The 20,131-nt window shown below is 36.7% G+C and overlaps 1 protein-coding gene across 1 annotated transcript; it reads left to right on the top strand.

Moving 5' to 3' along the window:
• The first annotated feature begins 12,690 nt into the window (after window positions 1-12,690).
• LOC145067849 (uncharacterized) lies at window positions 12,691-13,601 on the top strand. The gene is made up of 2 exons (XM_079014885.1): window positions 12,691-13,265; window positions 13,361-13,601. Exons 1-2 carry the CDS (start codon window positions 12,691-12,693, stop codon window positions 13,599-13,601), a joined length of 816 nt encoding a protein of 271 aa, XP_078871011.1.
• The last annotated feature ends 6,530 nt before the right edge of the window (window positions 13,602-20,131 follow it).

The raw sequence follows: 20,131 nt of genomic DNA, 5'->3' as shown, positions 1-20,131 counted from the left end.
AGTATTGATGAAGAATTAATTTAGAATTAATTAAGTGATCAAAAGATGACTAATTAAATATATGGGTTGATTATGTAAATCATCCGTAACTTGTATAGTGGGCTAAAGGCTCCATGGATTATCAAGTTGGGCTAAGACCCATAGGATGCTCCATGGAGGTTTAAACCCATGGGTCATGGAAATGAAGATCCATGTTACATTAGGGTTTACATGGTGTAACCCTAAGTGTAACACGCTATATAAAGAACATGATATCATCTAAAATCGGCTTCACTAAGAAAAGAAGAGGGCTAGGCCGATTTTGAAGTGTTTTACATTCTCTCAAAGTTATTCCAAAGCACTTGGTTTTGTGTGAAACATTTGAGGCATCACACTTGGGGTGCTAGGCTCTCAAGGTTTTCAAGGAATCAAATCAACTACACGGTATGTAATTCTAGCCATCTTTTATGTTTAAAGTTCCCCATGTATGCTAGATAGGATTATGAACCTTGAAAATCAAGTTTTGCATGCATTTTAGACTAACATAGATCCAAGGTTTTCTAGGGTTGCATGTACACTTAGGAGTGTTAAAATGCTCATAACCCATTGGTGGTATCAGAGCCTAGGCTTGTTTGTTGATACTTGATGCAAAATAGTGTAAAAATCGAATTTTTAAGTTGTCTGTACAGGGGACTCGACGAGTCCATGCGAAACTTCAACCAACTCGGCGATTCAGTTCTTACACTCGACGAGTTGGTCATGCAGAGTATAGTTTTTTGATTTTTGTTGCTGGAAATGGACTAGAAACATTACCCTAAACTGTTTTGGTGTTGTAAAAATTGTTTTAGATGGTGTAATGGCTGTTCTAATCCATTTACAATGGCTAATGTCAAAATTACATGATTATATGTGTTCATATGTTCTTGAAATTTTGAAATGAATATTCATGTTCTTATGAGTTCTTGATAGATCATAGGAATTACTTGTTTAATACTTAATTCATGATCTTTATGTGTTTTAATGGAGTCCATAACTTGTTCTCAAGTTATGGATAACCAAAAGTCACTTTGTATTAAAGTCAATTAAAAAAACATATAAGTTGCAAAAATGAAGAGTCTTCATTTTAATAACTCATAAGTTATGAACTGAAGAGTTTTGTAAAGTTACAAAACTTGCCCTCAAATTTGGAACATGTAAATTCAACTAACAAACTTTAGTTCCGACCCCTAGATTTTAAAAGTTAAAAATCAACCATTATACTTTATAATATTATAAGTTAATAATATATATATATATATATATATATATATATATATATATATATATATAAGATCAAGTCGTCTTACCATTAGTAGGCCTCATTCACGAAACCGGTCTAATAGGGGGGGGTATAAGGTTGTTGCCTATAAAATGGCAGCTTAATGGGTGTCCACTCTCACCTACCACTTCCTTGATCGGTGGACGATCGTTAGCTGAACGGGTAGGAAAATGTGAATAATGTACTAATCCATGAAATTACACTTTACACTTTGTGTTAAGTCGTTAGTGGAGCATGTGTGGTTAACCGGCACACTAACTTGGACTTAACAAGGTAGGTAAAGGGTGACTTAAGGTTTATTATAGGTCGGTGGAGCGCGTGTGGTTAACCGACACATCGATTGAGTGATAAACATTAAGGGTACCAAGTAATTTGCATGGTTACTTCACACCTCGCTTTGTGATCCTCGACATCATAGTCACAAAACTTGGAGGGCACACTCGAGATTGAAACATGACTTTGAAAAGTTCATTGAATATCAAAAGAATCTAGGAATTTCTAAGAACCAATTAAAACCTAATATTTATATTTCGTTTTTCATGGTGGAAATTGGTGAATCGTCATTCACCTACCTTTCAAATATGTTATAGCTTAGATTACGACATCCCTCTTCTAAGTTATGACACATTGTGATTGGATCCTAGCCTTAATATTACAATTGGGTGTTTTATTAAGGACTATCTTTATATCTAAACTAAACTTGTTCTCTTCTTTTCAGATGTCTTCCAACAATACTGCTTCTGGATCAAACCCTACTGGCTCCTTTTCCCTCATGAACCTATGTGGGAGGGTCATCTTCGATGGTTCCAACTTTATGGATTAGATCCGGAACATCAGGATGGTGACTCACTACGAGGACAAGGAATATGTCCTCGATAAGGAGCTAAAGGAGATTGATGAGTCCACTGCTACTCCCAAGGAGATCGCTGACTTCCGGACTCATGAAAGAGATGCCACCAAAGTGGCATGCATCACGATGGCCACCATGACAGCTGAACTCCAAGAGTCCTATGAGGACTACTACCCTTTTGAGATTCACCAAGATATGATGGAAAGATACCATCAGAGTGCTCTTCAAGAGCATTATGAAATAATCTCCTCCATGATAACAACCAGGATGAAGGTTGCAGAATCTGTCACGAGCCACATGCAGAAAATGCAAAGGTATGTGGATCGTTTGCTGAAGCTTAATGTGAACTTCCCCGAGGAGCTAGAAATAGATATCATTTTGCATTCCTTAACCTCGTGTTATGATTAATTCCGCATGACATACCACATGAATAAGGAAGAAGTCACTCTCAACAAACTTCAAGGACTCCTAAAGACCACATAAACAGGTCTTAAAGGTAATTCGGTTGTTACCACTCCTACTCCTACTCCAAACTCCGCCCCTGTCCTGGCAATCAGGAAAGGTAGAGGGAAGAAGAGGAAGAGTCCTTCGAAGGGTACTAAGGGTAAGACCCTTGATGGCTCCTCTTCAAGTGGAACCAAGAAAGGTTTCGTCACTCCTTCATCTGACCCAAAAGAGGCTGAATGCTTCTATTGCCATGAAAAGTCGCATTGGAAGCGGAACTGCCCAAAGTACTAGCAATATGTGAAGGATGAGAAAGTCAAACCCAAAAATGCAGGTATTTACACTATACTATCTAATAACTCACTCTATTCTAACTCTTGGGTCCTTGATACCGGTTCTGGTATTCATATCTGTTCTGATTTGCAGCGACTAAGAAGAAGTGAGAATGTAGAGCATGGAAAGATAAACCTGATCATGGGGAATAGGAAAGCTTCACTTGTCACCAAGATTGGAGTTTATTCTTTGTTGCTAAGCAGTGGGTTTACATTAGATTTGAATAAATGTTGTTATTCTCCTGAAATGGCAAGAAATATTATTTCTTTTCATGCTTTGTACAAACAAGGGTTTACCTTTTATTTTGATAATGAAATTAGTGGAATAAATGTTTTCTTTAATAATGTTCTTTATTTTAAAGCATTGCCTTGTGATGGTGTGTATGAAGTTGTGTCTGTTGTAGATAACCTAGGAAATATTGTGTTGTGTATTGATTCTTCTAATAATAATAATAACATGGATAAAGAATCATTATGGCATTGTCGTCTTGGACATGTGAGCAAGAAACGCATAGGCCAACTCCAAAAGGATGGAGTCTTGGAGTCATTTGACATGATAGTTGTGAATCATGCTTACTTGGAAAAATGACAAAGTCACCCTTCACTGGTTCTTGTGTTAGGGGTGAAGGTTTGTCGGATCTGGTACAAACAGATGTGTGTGGACCCTTCAAATCTGCCACAAGGGATGCTAATCGTTATTATTTGACTTTTACTGATGACTATAGTAGATATGGATATGTCTATTTAATCAAGCATAAGTCAGAGACTTTTGAAAGGTTTAAAGAGTTTAAACAGGAAGTCGAGAATCGATTGGGCAGGAACATTAAGATGCTTCGATCCGATTGTGGTGGTGAGTATCTTAGAACAGAGTTCCTCGACTATCTTAAGGAATATAAGATTATCTCACAATTGACACCTCCCAGGACACCACAGCTTCATGGTGTGGCTGAGAGGCGCAACCGAACCTTGTTGGATATGGTTCGTTCCATGATGAGTCGAGCTTCGCTACCAATCTCATTTTGGGGGTATGCCTTAGAGACTGCCGCCCATATACTTAATCTGGTCCCTCAAAGAAAGTTGCCAAAACTCCTCATGAGACGTGGACTGTTAAAGTTCCCAAACTATACCACATCAAGATTTGGGGTTGCGAGGCTTTCGTGAGATGCGAGACTCATGATAAGCTCGAACCTCGAAGTGAGAGGTGTATTTTCATCGGCTACCCACATAAGTCCTTTGGTTACCTCTTCTACAGACCTAGTGAGAATGTGGTCTTTGTAGCAAGGAGAGGTGTCTTGAGAGAGAGAGAGAGAGAGAGACAGACAGACAGACAGAGAGAGAGGGAGAGAGAGAGAGAGAGAGAGAGAGAGAGAGAATTCATAAGCCAAGGAAATAGTGGGAGGAAAATTGACCTTGATGAAATACAAGATTCAAGTGGTGAAGGAACTTCAAACCCTAGCACTCAACCTGAGGAGGAAACTCCTGTTGAGCCAATTGACGAGTATGTACCTCTGAGGCGTTCCACAAGGGTTAGGAATGCACCTGAGCACTACTATAGTTTCCATATTACTGCAGAAGGTGAGACACTTATCAGTGATGAGACATTGGTAAGTCTAGATGAACCTAATAGCTACGTGGAAGCCATATCAGGCCCCGAGTCTGCTAAATGGAAAGAGGCAAAAGACAGCGAGATACAATCCATGTATGACAATCAAGTTTGGAACTTGGTTGACAATGTACCAGGTCGTAACAGTTGGGTGCAAGTGGATCTTCAAGAAGAAGACCGACATGGATGGTAATGTACATACATATAAGGTGCAACCGGTTGTAAAGGATTTTTCTCAAACCCCGGGAGTTGATTATGATGAGACCTTTTCACCAGTAGCAAAGATTAAGTCCATTATGGTCCTGTTAGCTATTGTTGCATTTCATGATTATGAGATATGGAAAATGGATGTCAAAATAGCCTTCCTTAATGGAGGCTTGGCTGAGGATGTTTAAATGAGTCAGCCAGAGGGTTTTGTCAGTACATAATACCCTAATAGAGTGTGTAAGCTCGAGAAATCCATTTATCTATTGAAATAGGCACCTCCAGATGGAATCTTTGCTTCAATGAGAAAGTCAAAGAATTTGGCTTTTTGAGGAGTGAAGATGAATCTTGTGTCTATGTCAAGGCTAGTGGGAGTATAGTTAGCTTTTTGGTACTGTATATGGATGACATACGACTCATAGGAAATGACATCCCAACCTTGGATGAAGTGAAGTCTTAGCTTGGGAAGTGTTTCTCTATGAAAGACCTAAAAGAAGCTGCCTATATTCTAGGGATGAGGATTCTAAGAGACCGGAGTAAAAGACTAATTGGACTTAGTCAGAGTACTTACTTGGATAAGGTGCTGAAAAAGGTTCAGCGTGCAAGATTCCAAGAAATGAGAGTTACCCATCCAGAGTAATGCCTGACTGACTAAAACTCAGAGCCCGAGTACTGAGGCTGAGATAGCAGAAATGAGTCGAGTACCTTATGCTTCTGCAATAGGCTCGATCATGTATGCTATGACCTGCACTCGTCCTGATGTGGCCTTTGCCTTGAGCATGGTCATCAGATATCAGGGGAACCCTGGCAAGTCTCATTGGACTGCGGTTAAGAATATCTTCAAGTACCTGCAGAGGACTAAGGACTGGGTCCTTACCCTCGGTGGGAGTGATGACTTGAGAGTTGTAGGGTATAGTGATGCTAGATTTAGACTGATAGGGATAATTTACGCTCTCAGTCAGGCTGGGTCTTTACCTTAATCGGAGGAGCAATCACTTGGAAGAGTTCCAAGAAGGAGACAGTGGCTGATTCAACTTGTGAATCAGAGTATATAGCAGCAAGCTAAGCAGCAAAGGAGGCGATATGGTTGAAGAACTCCATTGGAGACCTTGGAGTTGTACCAGCTATAAAGAAGCCAATGGAAATTTTATGTGATAGTGAAAGTGCAGTTGCCTTAGCCAAGGAACCAAGGGATCCTGGGAGATCCAGACATATCGACAGAAAATACCATTTCATTAGACATCGAATAGAAGAAGGACTCCTCGTGGCAAGGAGGGTATCATCGAATGAGAACCCAACAGATCCCCTCACGAAGGGACCGAGTCTGGTTAAGCATCTCCAGCATGCTCGAAGCATAGGGCTGAAGGATGATATTAGTTTTAGTAGTTAGGTAATTTTGAAATTTGTAAAGTGTAATTGACATTTGATGATGAATAAAAGATGAGTTTATTTATGAGTAAAGTGTTGCTATCTTTTTTCAATCGTTTACTATATTTCTTTTGCATGTTTCGACTTCCAGAATAATTATGTCTGGTATATCATATTATTCGAATTCTCCACAGTCGATCATATGTTGGAAGTAGGTATGAATCAAGACTGTCATGAGTTGGTTGCAGAGGTCTAAGTTGTTGGACATGGCTACAACACTCATGAGTGCTCATAAGTTCTGAGCATTGGATTCAAACCACGCTCATTGGTATTACTTCATGGAATTTATCTCGAGTGATCGTGAGACGGTAATATCTTATAAGTCTTTAAACCTAGAGATATGACTTGTTGCTTATGAGTTGATTATGCATTGATCGTACGAAAACGCATTGGTAACTCGATGTTATAAAACGTATTTTTGTGTGTGATTCAACAAGTAGTAGAACAACCATATGAGTCGAAGTTTATCTGTTCCTTCTTGGATTAGAAGTGATATCTGGGCCCCTCGATGATTTTGTTTTGACCTATGTACCGGGCCTGGTCAGAACCAAGTTGATGTGTTCAATTCAGTTCTATGTCAAACAAATCGGAAATCGGGAAACAAACTGTTGGACAATAAGTAAGACATTGTTCCATGTATTTGTCCGGATGATATCTAGAACAGAGGATTATATGATCACTTATCTTAAATGGCGTAACATTATCTTCTAAGTTCTGAGAGACCTTGAAAGAGCTATGATTGCTGATCAGTTCCTAAAGTCATACTTACAGTTATAGTTATTAGACTTATCCAAGTGGGAGACTGTTGAATAAGGTGTCTAAGTCCATAACTATATTTGGTATGTACTTTACCCGACCCGACATGGTCCATTTGGGTTGCATGGCATCATGCATTTGGATATACTAAAATGAGAGAAATAACACTTATGGTTTATTAATATATTATAAGTTCTAATATATTAATAATATTATTTAATTAGTATTTGTGACAACCCGAAACTTCTAACCCATGTAATTGATCTGTGTTTCAGCACTAAAACTTGAGTTCATTGTCTTTTATTAAATCTTGTGATTTCATATGGGTGCTTTAGACTTAGTATAATTTAGATATGAGTCTTAGGAAGGGTTGGAGAGTGTTTAGTATCAAAAAATCGAGCCAAAACTCACCAAATAAGGTGTGTGCGGCCACACACCTGTGTGTACGGCGACACACCCAACCGCAAACACCCTCAACCTCACACCCAATTCAATTTATGGATGGATACCTCTTCATTCATTCATTTAGATGTTCTCTTCCCTCTCTCTACTTTCTCTCTCTAAATCGTTAACCAAGAACACTTGGAAGGCTTCATAATCGTGATCTACTTCATCTTCAAGCTAAGTGTAGTGGTAAACACTTGAATCCCAAGCTTAAAACTCATTATATTCATCATATTCATCATCCCATGAAGGTGTACGGCCGCACACCTTCAAATGGGGGCAGCATACATTCAAAATTCCCAAGTATGAAGAGCATACACTTCAAAATCAACATATGGACTCAAATGAGGAGTGTACGGCCGCACACACCCTCAGTACGGCCACACACTCTTGTGTGCTGCCTCACACACACTCCTGGCCGCACTCCCCAGCCGCACACTCATTTTCAAAACCATACACCCACTCTAATACCCATTTTTGGCCCTAAACTTGCATAAATCATTAAGTTTGGATCATAGGACACTTATTTTTAGTAATTCCAAGCCCTAAGAATGTTTTTCCATCATGTTTATTCATGGAAAAACCTTAGTTCTAACTCATTTATGTGTCATGACATGTAAAATAGGGGCCATAGGAGTTTAGGGCATCTGTTGACACTCGATCTCTACATTAAGCGGTGAGTTCATACCCTTACCCTTTTTCACTGTTTTTCACTGTTTTCAGGGGGGAACATAAGCAAAGTACAAGGGGTTACTTGTACTCAAAACTTGTTTTCATGTGTGCTTCACATTTTATATGCTTTTAACACTGATTGATACAACTGATAATCGTTTGAACATGCAGATCACGTAAACATATGTTTGTGAAATGGACTTTAAACTGTTATGTTTTATATATATTTCACAAATGTTTTTCCACATTTTATCAGTTAAAAGCATGACATTAGAACCATTGAAACATAAAACTTGTACACTGTATATCCTCGGTAACACTCCACAGAGATAAGCGAGTGGAGGATTATCATATTATTACTAGTAAATTGTTAGTCATGTATGATTGGAGACACGTCCTCGGTGAACACTCCACAGAGATACGCGAGTGGAGGACTGCACCCGTAACCAGAATCTCTGGGGATTAGAGAGCGTGACTTGAGTGTATAGATCTATACGGGGCTGAATACCCCACACCTGGCTGCTAGCTACAGCCGAACTGAAATGGTTCAAGGGTGACGAAAGTCATAAGGTGATGTGGACTACTTATTTCCATATCTAGTCTATCGTATGGTTATGGAACTCGCAATTAGGATAACATTGATTTACTTAATAGTAATAATGAATAACTCAACACATTTTACAAGATAACCAGGTTTCAGAATACATCTTTTACATTGATAACCAACATTTAGGAAAGTATGGGACTTTCCTGGGAAACGTTTACATAACTAGAAAAGTGTAACAAAACGGATAACTTTACATCTGTTACAATTGGTAAAAACACAATCAGGAAAGTATGGAACTTTCCTGGGGATACATTGGTACGTAACCAGAACAGTATAACAAACCAGATAACATAACTGTACATTTTCACAAGAGAAACGTGTTTTCAGTGTACAACTATACTTTACATGTTGAGAACAAAAACCAATCTTTTCAAGAAAATATGGGATTTTCTTGGTGTGTGTAACATTTTCAGAAACAGAAAGGAAACTCGAACACTTTCACAAAACAAAAACTGCTTATGAACTCACCAGCGTTATGTTGATTTTCAAACTGCTTGTGTTCTCAGGTCAGCGTTAGAACAGGTATCCGAAGATCATTTTGTTCCAGGTCGGAGTACGCAGAAGATTTTTCTCGTTTTGTTTATATATACTATGTATTACAACTGTACAACTTAATTTTGAAACAAATGTGAGCTTTTCTATATGTAATGTAATGGTTATTCTACTTTACTTACTATGTGCATTGGATTTGATACTCAACATGGAGTCAACCCCGGAAATGTTTCCACCTTCGGTTTTCAGGGTGTGATAGTATTGATCAAGAATTAATTTAGAATTAATTAAGTGATCAAAAGATGACTAATTAAATATATGGGTTGATTATGTAAATCATCCATAACTTGTATAGTGGGCTAAAGGCTCCATGGATTATCAAGTTGGGCTAAGACCCATAGGATGCTCCATGGAGGTTTAAACCCATGGGTCATGGAAATGAAGAGCCATGTTACAATAGGGTTTACATGGTGTAACCCTAAGTGTAACACACTATATAAAGAACATGATATCATCTAAAATTGGCTACACTAAGAAAAGAAGAGGGTTAGGCCGATTTTGAAGTGTTTTACATTCTCTTAAAGTTATTCCAAAGCACTTGGTGTTGTGTGAAACATTTGAGGCATCACACTTGGGGTGCTAGGCTCTCAAGGTTTTCAAGGAATCAAATTAACTACAAGGTATGTAATTCTAGCTATCTTTTATGTTTAAAGATCCCCATGTATGCTAGATAGGATTATGAACCTTGGAAATCAAATTTTACATGTATTTTAGACAAACATAGATCCAAGGTTTTCTAGGGTTGCATGTACACTTAGGAGTGTTAGAATGCTCATAACCCATCAATAAGGAGCTTAAATAAGGTCCAAGACCCTAAAATAGCGTTCAGGTATCATTGGCGTACGCCCAACGTTCATATGGTACGCCCAATGTACTCTGAAGAACATTTACGACCACCCCTGGTCAGTAAGCCCAACGTACTCCAAAATTATGCCCAACGTATGCTTTGTGTACGCCCAGCGTACTCGGCTAAGCTTGCAAACCTCAAAACTTCTGAAGGCCATAACTTCTTCTGTATAAATCCGTTTCCGACGATCCTTATATTCACGAAAAGGTAACGAGAAGCCCCACACTTCTATCAATTTTATTCCTCCTGAAGCCCCCTCGATCTCAGATCCAAAATTCATGAAAAAGGCCACACCAGCTCCTTTAACAATACATTTGGGCTTTAAAGCACAAACTGAACTCTTTTATAACACAACCCACCTTACCCATATCCCAAAAAGTCCTAAACATTTCTCCTTCAAATCCTCAAAACCTTCTCATACTCGGATTAAGGCCCACGGTCCTTAAATCACAAAACAATCTGGAACAGGATGTTACAGGATGACTGCATTGCACACACCATAGCATTTAGCTTGGGATGACTTGCTCTGGTATTTACACATGTGATTTTGATACAGTGTTTTGAGATATTATCACTTATGTTTTATGAGATGATTGGATTACTATGGTTTTATTTATAAATTTAAACAAAATTTTTGGACCGTATTTTTGGGATGTTTCATTTTTGGTGGTATAAAAATCAGAATATGAGTAGTGCTTTAAATCACCCCAACGTCTTCAAATAAACCTTAGACCGGCCCTCGTTTGATTATGATTTCTATTTTGGACCTTAGAATATGAAGATGGAGCTTGATATTTAGATAATCAAGAAAGTGGTAGACGTTTTAGTGAAGTCAATCTAGAACTTCATGCAATTGAAACTTGATCGCACCCTCAATCACACTATGTGGAATCGATAGTAGATATGTGTCGTTAAAGCCCTAGAAATCTATAAGAGGTAAGGGGTTTGAGATTTTCAACGAAAAGCAATAGTAGGTGTGCGTCTTTGGAGCAATATTATTCGATTTTGGGAGAAGAAAAACGGGAGTTCTTTGACTGGACGTCGCTTGTTAATGAAGGGAATTAATTTAAACAAAAGAATGGAGGAAATAATAAATAAAAAAAAGATGACAATTTTTATAACATATATTTTTGTATGTCACTAAAACATGACTTAATAAGTATATGTCGTAAATCCTTCAAAATTTTCAAAAGATGACATTTTTTTAAAACATATATATTTTTGTATGTCATAAAACTATTATGTGTGATAGGTTGTATGTAACAACTACTTTCTCCCCATTCTCTCCACTCCATGGTTCCAATCCTATTCTTTTGCCATCTGCCTTGTATGATTCAAGCAATTTTTTGTGGAGACATGTGTGTGTCATCGTTAGTTATTTCAACAACATGTAGTTAGTTATTTCAACAACAGGCAAATGGTAATACTATAAGGGAACTCATCGTGTATATTCTAGTAGTGGTGGGAGGGTTGTCACCACTACGGGTGGAAATCGTGTCGGGTTCAGTTGACGGGTCGCAAGTTGGTAGGTCAGAATGCAAATCTGTACACTACCTGTATAATTATTTGTGTCGCGGGGTAGTGGGTCAAGGGTTGACGGGTAAGAAACATCAAACTGAATATAGCTTGTCTAACCCGTTTAATTATACGAGTTCGTGGGTTCGTGGGTCAGACTCGGGTTTATGGGTCTGGTTTGACACAATAAGCATAGGCTGATAGACGTAGTCGCATAAATTAAATCTAATATATTATACGGTGAACTACAAAATATTGAACTACCTTCGAGGAGCTTGCTTTAAGATGGTAATACCCTTAAAAAATTGGTTGACGGGTTGACCCAAAATCCAATTACTAACACGAACACAACCCGTTTATTTGACGGGTTAGAAATCTCAACCCAAACCGTTTATTTTCATTTCAAATTCATGTGGTATCGTGGATCGTATCAAGAATTGTCACCCCTAGTCAACACAATTAATGACATATGGGAGGAAGAGGTGGTGTATCGACAAGGTATAGAGAGAAAAGTGAGGATAAGGTGGATAGGAATGAGTAGACCTGCTCTTATTTTTAAATAAATAAAATGTTATATCAAATAGAAACAAAATGTAAACACTATATGAGAATGGTAAATTAGTAAAATTTAATGATCATCAAATCTACAACTTTATGGACATTTTTTGCAAATATTTTTGTTAAGGGCTTAGAACTAAATAAAATGTTGAGAAGATGGACTATTTTTGCACTTTACCCTAACACTTATAAACTCCATTTATGATTTAATAATAAAATAAGAATCTATAATTAACAAATAAGATAACCGAATATCAATGCGTCAGTGTTTAAGTTTTTTTTCTTTTGGATTATATATTATTTGCAATTGCTAAGAAAAGAATAATACGCTCCCTTGCAGCAAAACAAAACATTCTTCTTTACCCTAGAGAATGGAGAGTGACATCTTTCGTCTTCTCACCCTTACTTCTCTTTAGTCTTTTTGTGCCCCCATAATCAAACACACCTTCCCTATCACATCTACTAAACAAACAAAATAACTATCAACCCTTTTTCCATCCTTACGCATATTTATATTCATGCAACATTCGTCTGGAAAAGTACACCAAAAGTCAAAAATCCAACTAATCAACTTAGACGCAATGGAAGTGAAGAAATGGAATTCAAGAAGAGTTATGAAAATATGCTGTGTGGTCGCCACATTGCTTCTGATAATCTTTCTTCTTATTTCTGTCATCTTATTCTTCACAGTGTTTAAACCAAAAAACCCTAAGGTAACGACACACCCCACGAGCCTAGAGAATGTTGAATTCCAGTTGTACCCTAACGTTAGCATAAATGCAACAATAGTGTTGAATGTGACAATCAGCAATCGCAATCATGGGAGCTTCAAGTTTCAAAACTCAATCGCATATGTTGATTACAGAGGCACACTGATAGCTGAGATTCCTATCGAGCATGCCAAGATTCCAGCTCATGGTAACTTCACCATAACGGCTTATGCTAATGTAACAACAGAAAAAATGGTAACAGATCCAAATTTCTATAATGATATGGATTCAGGTTATTTTAACTTTACGTCCACAGCGATTTTGTATGGGGATGTAAGTGTTTTTAAGATCATAAAAAAAGGAGCAAAGGTGACGAACATTTGTAACATTATTGTTGCACTTTTGACAAGAAAAGTTGAGTCAAAATGCCATGCAAAAGTCAAAATGTAAGAATTAGTTACGGATGTTGATGTTTCTTATGAACAATGAGTTTATTGAGTTTTCGATCTTAATGTGTTCATTATGTGTGATATGTATATAGACATGAGTGGGCTAGGTTAAATTGGATCAAAAGACACAAGTTTAATAGGCAAGTCCTTAATAGTATTTGGGCTAGGCTCTTCACAAGATGCAAATGTGGGGACATTGGGCTAAAGGCAAAGATGAATAATAAAGCTCAATTAGCTATTTGCTTGATGTTTAAGGTTCGCAAAACAGAAGTAAAACTAAAACAAAAAAATTATCGTCTTCGTTGCAGCACTTTAGATAGAGTAAAGAACTAAAAATAAGCTTCATGTTTTGTGTGATATATATATATATATATATATATATATATATATATATATATATATATATATATATATATATATATATATTACAGCCCCACCTAAGCTTAGGTACTAAATCTCTTGAAAATACATTGTTTTACTATATAAAGATTACGGTTAATGGATTCACGATTAATACTTCAAGATGTAAATTCAAGATCGACACAATAGGATTTAGGGTTAAGAGTTTAGGGTTTAGGGTTTAGGGTTTAAGGATTAGGTTTATGTTTAGGGTTTAGGGTTTAGGGTTAAGATTTAGGGTTTAAGGTTTAGGGTTAGGGTTTAGTGTTTAGATTTAGTGTTTAGGGTTTAGCTTTAGTGTTTAGGGTTTAAATTTAGGGTTTAGGTTTAGGTTTAGGATTTAGTAATGTTCACTTGGATGAAGTAATAAACGATAATTGAGGAAAGAAAATGGAGATGATAAAACGATAATGAAAGAAAAAAATGTTATTGAGAATATATTTACCAAGTGAAACCAAACCGGGTATATTTAGCATGTTAAAACGACATATTTTAGAGGTTTAGTACCTAAGCTTAGGTGGGGTTATAATGTATATTCTCTATCCCCATATATATATATATATATATATATATATATATATATATATATATATATATATATATATATATATATATATATAGGTTAATGTGTTTCTGACATTTATTATGTGTTAGAATGCACCAATAGAAATTTAGAAAAATTAAATAATTGTTTAATTAAATATAGACAGATATTAATTAATTTTCATAATTGTATGTATATATTAAATGATATCCATAATTATAATTCTCTTTTTATGGAAACTAATTAAATTCGTCATTAATGTCAGCAATAACAATCTTTTCATAATAAAATCACATCTAGGTTTTATGTATGAGTTTGTTTTTTGTTTCAGGACTCATTTAAAATACAATAAAGTTGCATTGAATATGAAGAACTAGAGTGTATTTTTCTAGAATACACTCTCATTCTGCTAGAATACATTCATTCTTCTAGATACGAATTCATTCTAAAAGAATATTGTTTTTAACATTAATGAAGAATTTAATTAGTTTTCATAAAATGGAATTATAAGTATGAATATCATTTAATACACATATAATTTTTACTAACTTTTTATTGGTGTATTCTAGTACACAAATATAAATAATTTCTCTCTCTCTCTCTCTCTCTCTATATATATATATATATATATATATATATATATATATATATATATATATATATATATACACACACTAGCCGTTTACCCATGCTAAACGACAAATATAAATAATTTCTGTCAAAAAATTAGTTTTTAGAGACGATTAATTTTTTCACGAATAGTTACTATATTTAAACAACATATTTTTTGATTCCATAAAAGGCACAATGTTTACTTTCTTTTCTTCTAATATAATTAAATTGGAATGTCCAATTTTGGAATGAATATGGAATGTTTAACCGTTAGTACATGTCAAAAAATTTGGATGTTTTATAAAAATAACCACAAATTTAAAGAAAATAAATTGATAGAAAAATGGGCCTTTAGTTATTATCATATATATTATGTTATATTTAGTGACAAATAATTTTTTTCATGTTATTAAAGATGTTCAGTTTTCATTAATAAACAATATACATATAAAAAAAATAGAAGACATCTTTTCTCATATCTTTGTTTTTTGATGAATTGATAACCATGTGGTTGGAAGAGCATCGGGAAGAACACCAGGGGGACATTGGAAGAATTATATCTAGAGCAACAATAAAAACACCACCATGTAAACAATGATCAATTTGATTACGGTGTGACATAATTTGGCACTTGGCAGTAACACAATTATCAAATCTTATGCCATGACAGTTTTCGATTAGTGTCTAAGTCTGTAACTATATTTGGTAAGTACTTGATCCGGTTGTATATGGTCCTTTTGGGTTGCCTTCACCATAGGATGATTTATGAAAAGAGATGTTATTATGGTTCATTAATATATTATATGAATAATATATTAAAAGAGAAATCATATATTTTAATTAATATTAGACAATAATTAATTAAGAATTAATTATGTGGCTAAAAGACACTAATTAAATAAAGGGGACTGGAACTGTCAATTATGTGATAGTTGATTTTGGCCTGAGAATCGTTATGGATTAGGGCATGGACGAAATTAAGAGGAGTCTATCTTAATTTCGGCCATAGAGGCCTTATTCCATTAGGTTTTTATGGTTACTTAGGGCCTAAGTCATCCAAATAGGGTTTTGATCGAAACCCTAGAAGCTCAAGTATATAAGGATCCCTAGGGCTAGCAAAATCGGCCACTTGATCCTTTGGAAGCTTGGAGCCTACTTTTGCCTATCATCATCTCTCCTCTACATCATTCTTTTGCTTGTGGTGTTTGTGAGCCATTAGAGGTGTTACACGTCTGACACTAAGCTTCTTGAAGATCAAAGGATTCTTGCAACCATTGAAAGGTATCATCTAAACTAGTTTATTGTAGTTTTCGATTTCAATGTATGCTAGATTAGGGTTTCAAGTCTTGGATGAATTGCATGTACAATAGAGAAGCCTAGATCCAAGCTTTAGGATTTTTATATGAGCATATAGGAATGTTTTTTTGTATAAAACTCATCAGTGGTATCAAAGCCTTTATTTCTATTGTATTTGATGCTTTGTGTTTCATTCATGCTTGAAAATCGAGTTTTTGGTCTTCTGTCTGACATACTCGGCGAGTCCCAATGTGGGCTCGACGAGTAGGATGAACTCGACGAGTCCATATGGGGACTCGGCAAGTCTGGTCGTCAAACAGAGGGATTTTCAGGATTTTATGCCTATTTTGTTGTGGGATAATTACCAAATCGTTTCTAACTGATAAAATACGAATTTTATTTATATTGGGTAATTATCCTTGCCAAAACAAAAGATATTTTTAAATTAATTGAATAATTATTTCCATATATAATAAATATTAATTATTTGAATTTATTTGATCATTATCTTGCATAAAATTGGATTAAGTCAAAATTAGATAATCACCATAATTAATTGTTTAATTATTTATTTGAATTTTGATCTAGTTAGTTTTGAAATGTTTCAAACCTTGCCCTCGACTTTTGGAATTTATTTTTTTGAATTAAAAGTTTAATTTTGAAATTATTAAATTTCAAACCCTAGAATTTTACAAGTTTAAAATTCACCCTATACTATTATAATATTATAAGAATAAATATTATATATGTATAACTTAAATGCTAGTTTTACCATTAGTAGGCCTCATTCACGAAGCCGATCTATAAGAGGGGGGGGGGGGGGGTATAAGGTTATGGGCTATAAAATGGCCGTTTAATGGGTGTCCACTCTCACCCACTGCTTCCTTGATTGGTGGATGGTCGTTAGCTGAACGGGTAGGATAGGAAAAACTTTTCCTCATTAAAAGGATAATGAATTTACAAAGTAACTAAATGTTTTTTTTCAAAATTCCCAATCTTAGTTACTTTAGGCAATAGTGAATTGATGCAATTCCATGAAATTACACTTTGTACCCTTGCTAAGACGTTTGTGGAGCGTGTGTGGTTAACCGGCACACTAATTGGGCTCTAATCTAAGGTGGCAAAGGGTGACTCGATGTCTGTGATAGATCGATGGAGCGTGTGTGGTTAACCGACACGTCGATTAGGTTACTGTAACATTGGGGCACCATGTATATTTGCATGGTTATTCATACCTGGTTTGTGATCCTTGGCATCCCAGTTACAAACTTGAGGGGCATATCGAGATTTAAACATGCCATTGAAAAACTAAATGAATCTCAAAAGATCTAGGAGTTTTCAATACATTTAAAACTTAACTTTAATTTGTTTTTCATGGTGGAACTTAATGAATCGTCATTCACTTACCTTCAAATTATTTGTTGTTTAGATTACGACATCCCTTTTCTGAACTGCAAATAATGTTGTTGGATCCTAGCCCTAATTTTTCATTTGGATGCATAATTGGGGATTCTTATCTAATCAAACTTTGTCTCTTTTCCTTTTCAGATGTCGAACTTGAACAACAACGCTTCCGGCTCAAACGCCTCCGGCTTATTCTCACTCATGAACTTGTGTGGGAGGGTGATCTTTGACGGAAACAATTTCAATGATTGGATCCGTAACATAAGAATGATCACCCGCTACGAGGACAAGGAATATGTCCTCGATAAGGAGCTGAAAGAGGTGTACATGAACACTGCCACCCCCGAAGAGATCGCTGCCTTCGAGGCCCATGAGCGTGATGCCATGAAAGTCCATTGCATCATGCTAGCGAGAATGACTGCTGAACTGCAAAAGTCCTATCAGGAATTCTATCCCTACCAAATGCATCAGGACTTGGTTGAAAGGTATCACCAAAGTGCGAGGCAGGAGAGATACGAGATCATCACTTCAATGATCACGACCGAGATGATAGACAGAGAGTCTGTCACTGCTCATCTGCAAAAGATGCATAGATATATTGACCGCCTACTGAAGCTAAATGTTAACTTCGATGAAGAGCTAGCAATTAACATCATCCTTCATTCACTGCCACTCTACTTCAACCAGTTTCACATGACCTACCACATGAAAAAAGAGGAGGTCACGTTGAGCAAGATACAAGGTCTATTGAGGACTGCCGAGAGTAACCTCAAGGACAAGTCCGTTGCATAAGCTCCTACTCCTACTGCTGCCCCAGTCTTGGTTATTAGGCAAGGAAAGGGTAAGAAGAGGAAGGCTCCCTCAAAGAGCCACCATAAGGGAAAGTCCCATGATGACACCTCTTCTAGTGGAACCAAGACTGGTTCTACTAAACCAAACTCCAAACCCAAGGATGCAGAGTGCCATCACTGCCACAAAATAGGGCATAGGAAACGAAGTTGCCTAAAGTATCTGCAAGATATCAAGGATGAAAAGATCAAGCCGTCCTTCGCAGGTATTTACACTATTAAATCTAATGATTCATCACATGTTATTTCTTGGGTTATTGATACAGGATGTGGTTTTCACATTTATTCTGATTTGCAGGGCCTAAGAAGAAATAAGGAAGTGAAGCATGGGAAGATAAACTTCATCACAAGGAACAGAAGATCGTCGCCTGTCACCAAGATTGTAGTCAACTCTTTAGTGCTTAGTAATGGATTAGGACTAGATTTAAATAAATGTTGCTATTTGCCAGATATGGCAATAAACATCATTTCTTTTCATGGTTTGTATAGACAAAGATTTAGATATTAATTTGATAATGAAAAGAGTTCTATTAATGCTTATCTTAATGGTGTTTTCTATTTTGAAGCATCGCCTTATAATGGAATATATGAAACGGTGATGGTTGTAGACAATTTAGGAAATGATGTGTTGTGTATCGATTCTTCCAATGGTTTGGATAAAGCATGGTTGTGGCATTGTCGTCTTGGACATGTCAACAAGAAACGCATAGCCCAACTCTAAAAGGATGGAGTGTTGGAGTCATTCGACCTTAGGGACGATGACGTGTGTGAGTCTTGTTTACTTCGAAAGATGACCAGGTCACCCTTCACTGGCACTTGTGAAAGGTGTGATGGTTTATTGGATCTCATACACACCGATGTGTGTGGTCCCTTTAGATCTACCACAAGGGATGCGAACCGCTTCTATGTGACTTTCACCGATGATTATAGCAAATATAGGTATATCTACTTAATCAAGCACAAGTCAGAAACCTTTTGAAGTGGAGAATCAGTTGGGCAGGAAAATCAAGATGCTTCGATCCGATCGAGGTGGAGAGTACCTAAGTCTTGAATTCCACGACTACCTTAAGGAATTCGGAATCGTTTCATAATTGATGCCACCTAGGACACCGCAGTTGAATGGTGTGGCTGAGAGGCGTAATCGAACCTTGCTAGACATGGTACATTCCATGATGAGTCATTATTCGCTACCTATCTCATTTTAGGGGTATGCCTTAGAGACTGCCGCCCATATCCTTAACCTAGTCCCTACGAAGAAGGTTGCAAAAACACCTCACGAGATGTGGACAGGGAAAGCTCCTTTGTTGACACATATCAAGGTTTGGGGTTGCAAGGCTTTCGTAAGACGAGAGACTCACGACAAGCTCAAACCTCGTAGTGAGCAGTGTATTTTCATCGGCTACCCGCATAAGTCATTTGGATATCTCTTCTATAGACCGAGTGACAATGTAGTCTTCGTTACGAGGAGTGGGGTTTTCCGAGAGCGAGAACTCATAAGCCATGGGGAAAGTGGGAGGCAAATCGATCTTGAAGAGCTTCAAGATTCGAGTGATGAAGGAACCTCTAACGTTGGCACTCAACCCGAGGTGGAAACTCCGGTTGAACCGATTGACGAATCCTTACCTCTTAGACGTTCCAGTAGAGTTAGTGTTTCGCCTGTGTTGTATGGTTTTCATATAACAAGTGAGGGTGATACATTTATTAGTGATAGTACACTAATAAATTTGGATGAACCTAATAGCTACAAGGAAGCCATGGCA

This window comes from Lactuca serriola, chromosome 8, assembly GCF_051521515.1.
Source record: "Lactuca serriola cultivar US96UC23 chromosome 8, Lser_US96UC23_V15, whole genome shotgun sequence".
Classification (NCBI taxonomy): Eukaryota; Viridiplantae; Streptophyta; class Magnoliopsida; order Asterales; family Asteraceae; genus Lactuca; species Lactuca serriola.
This window is presented reverse-complemented; position numbering and strand designations above follow the sequence as displayed.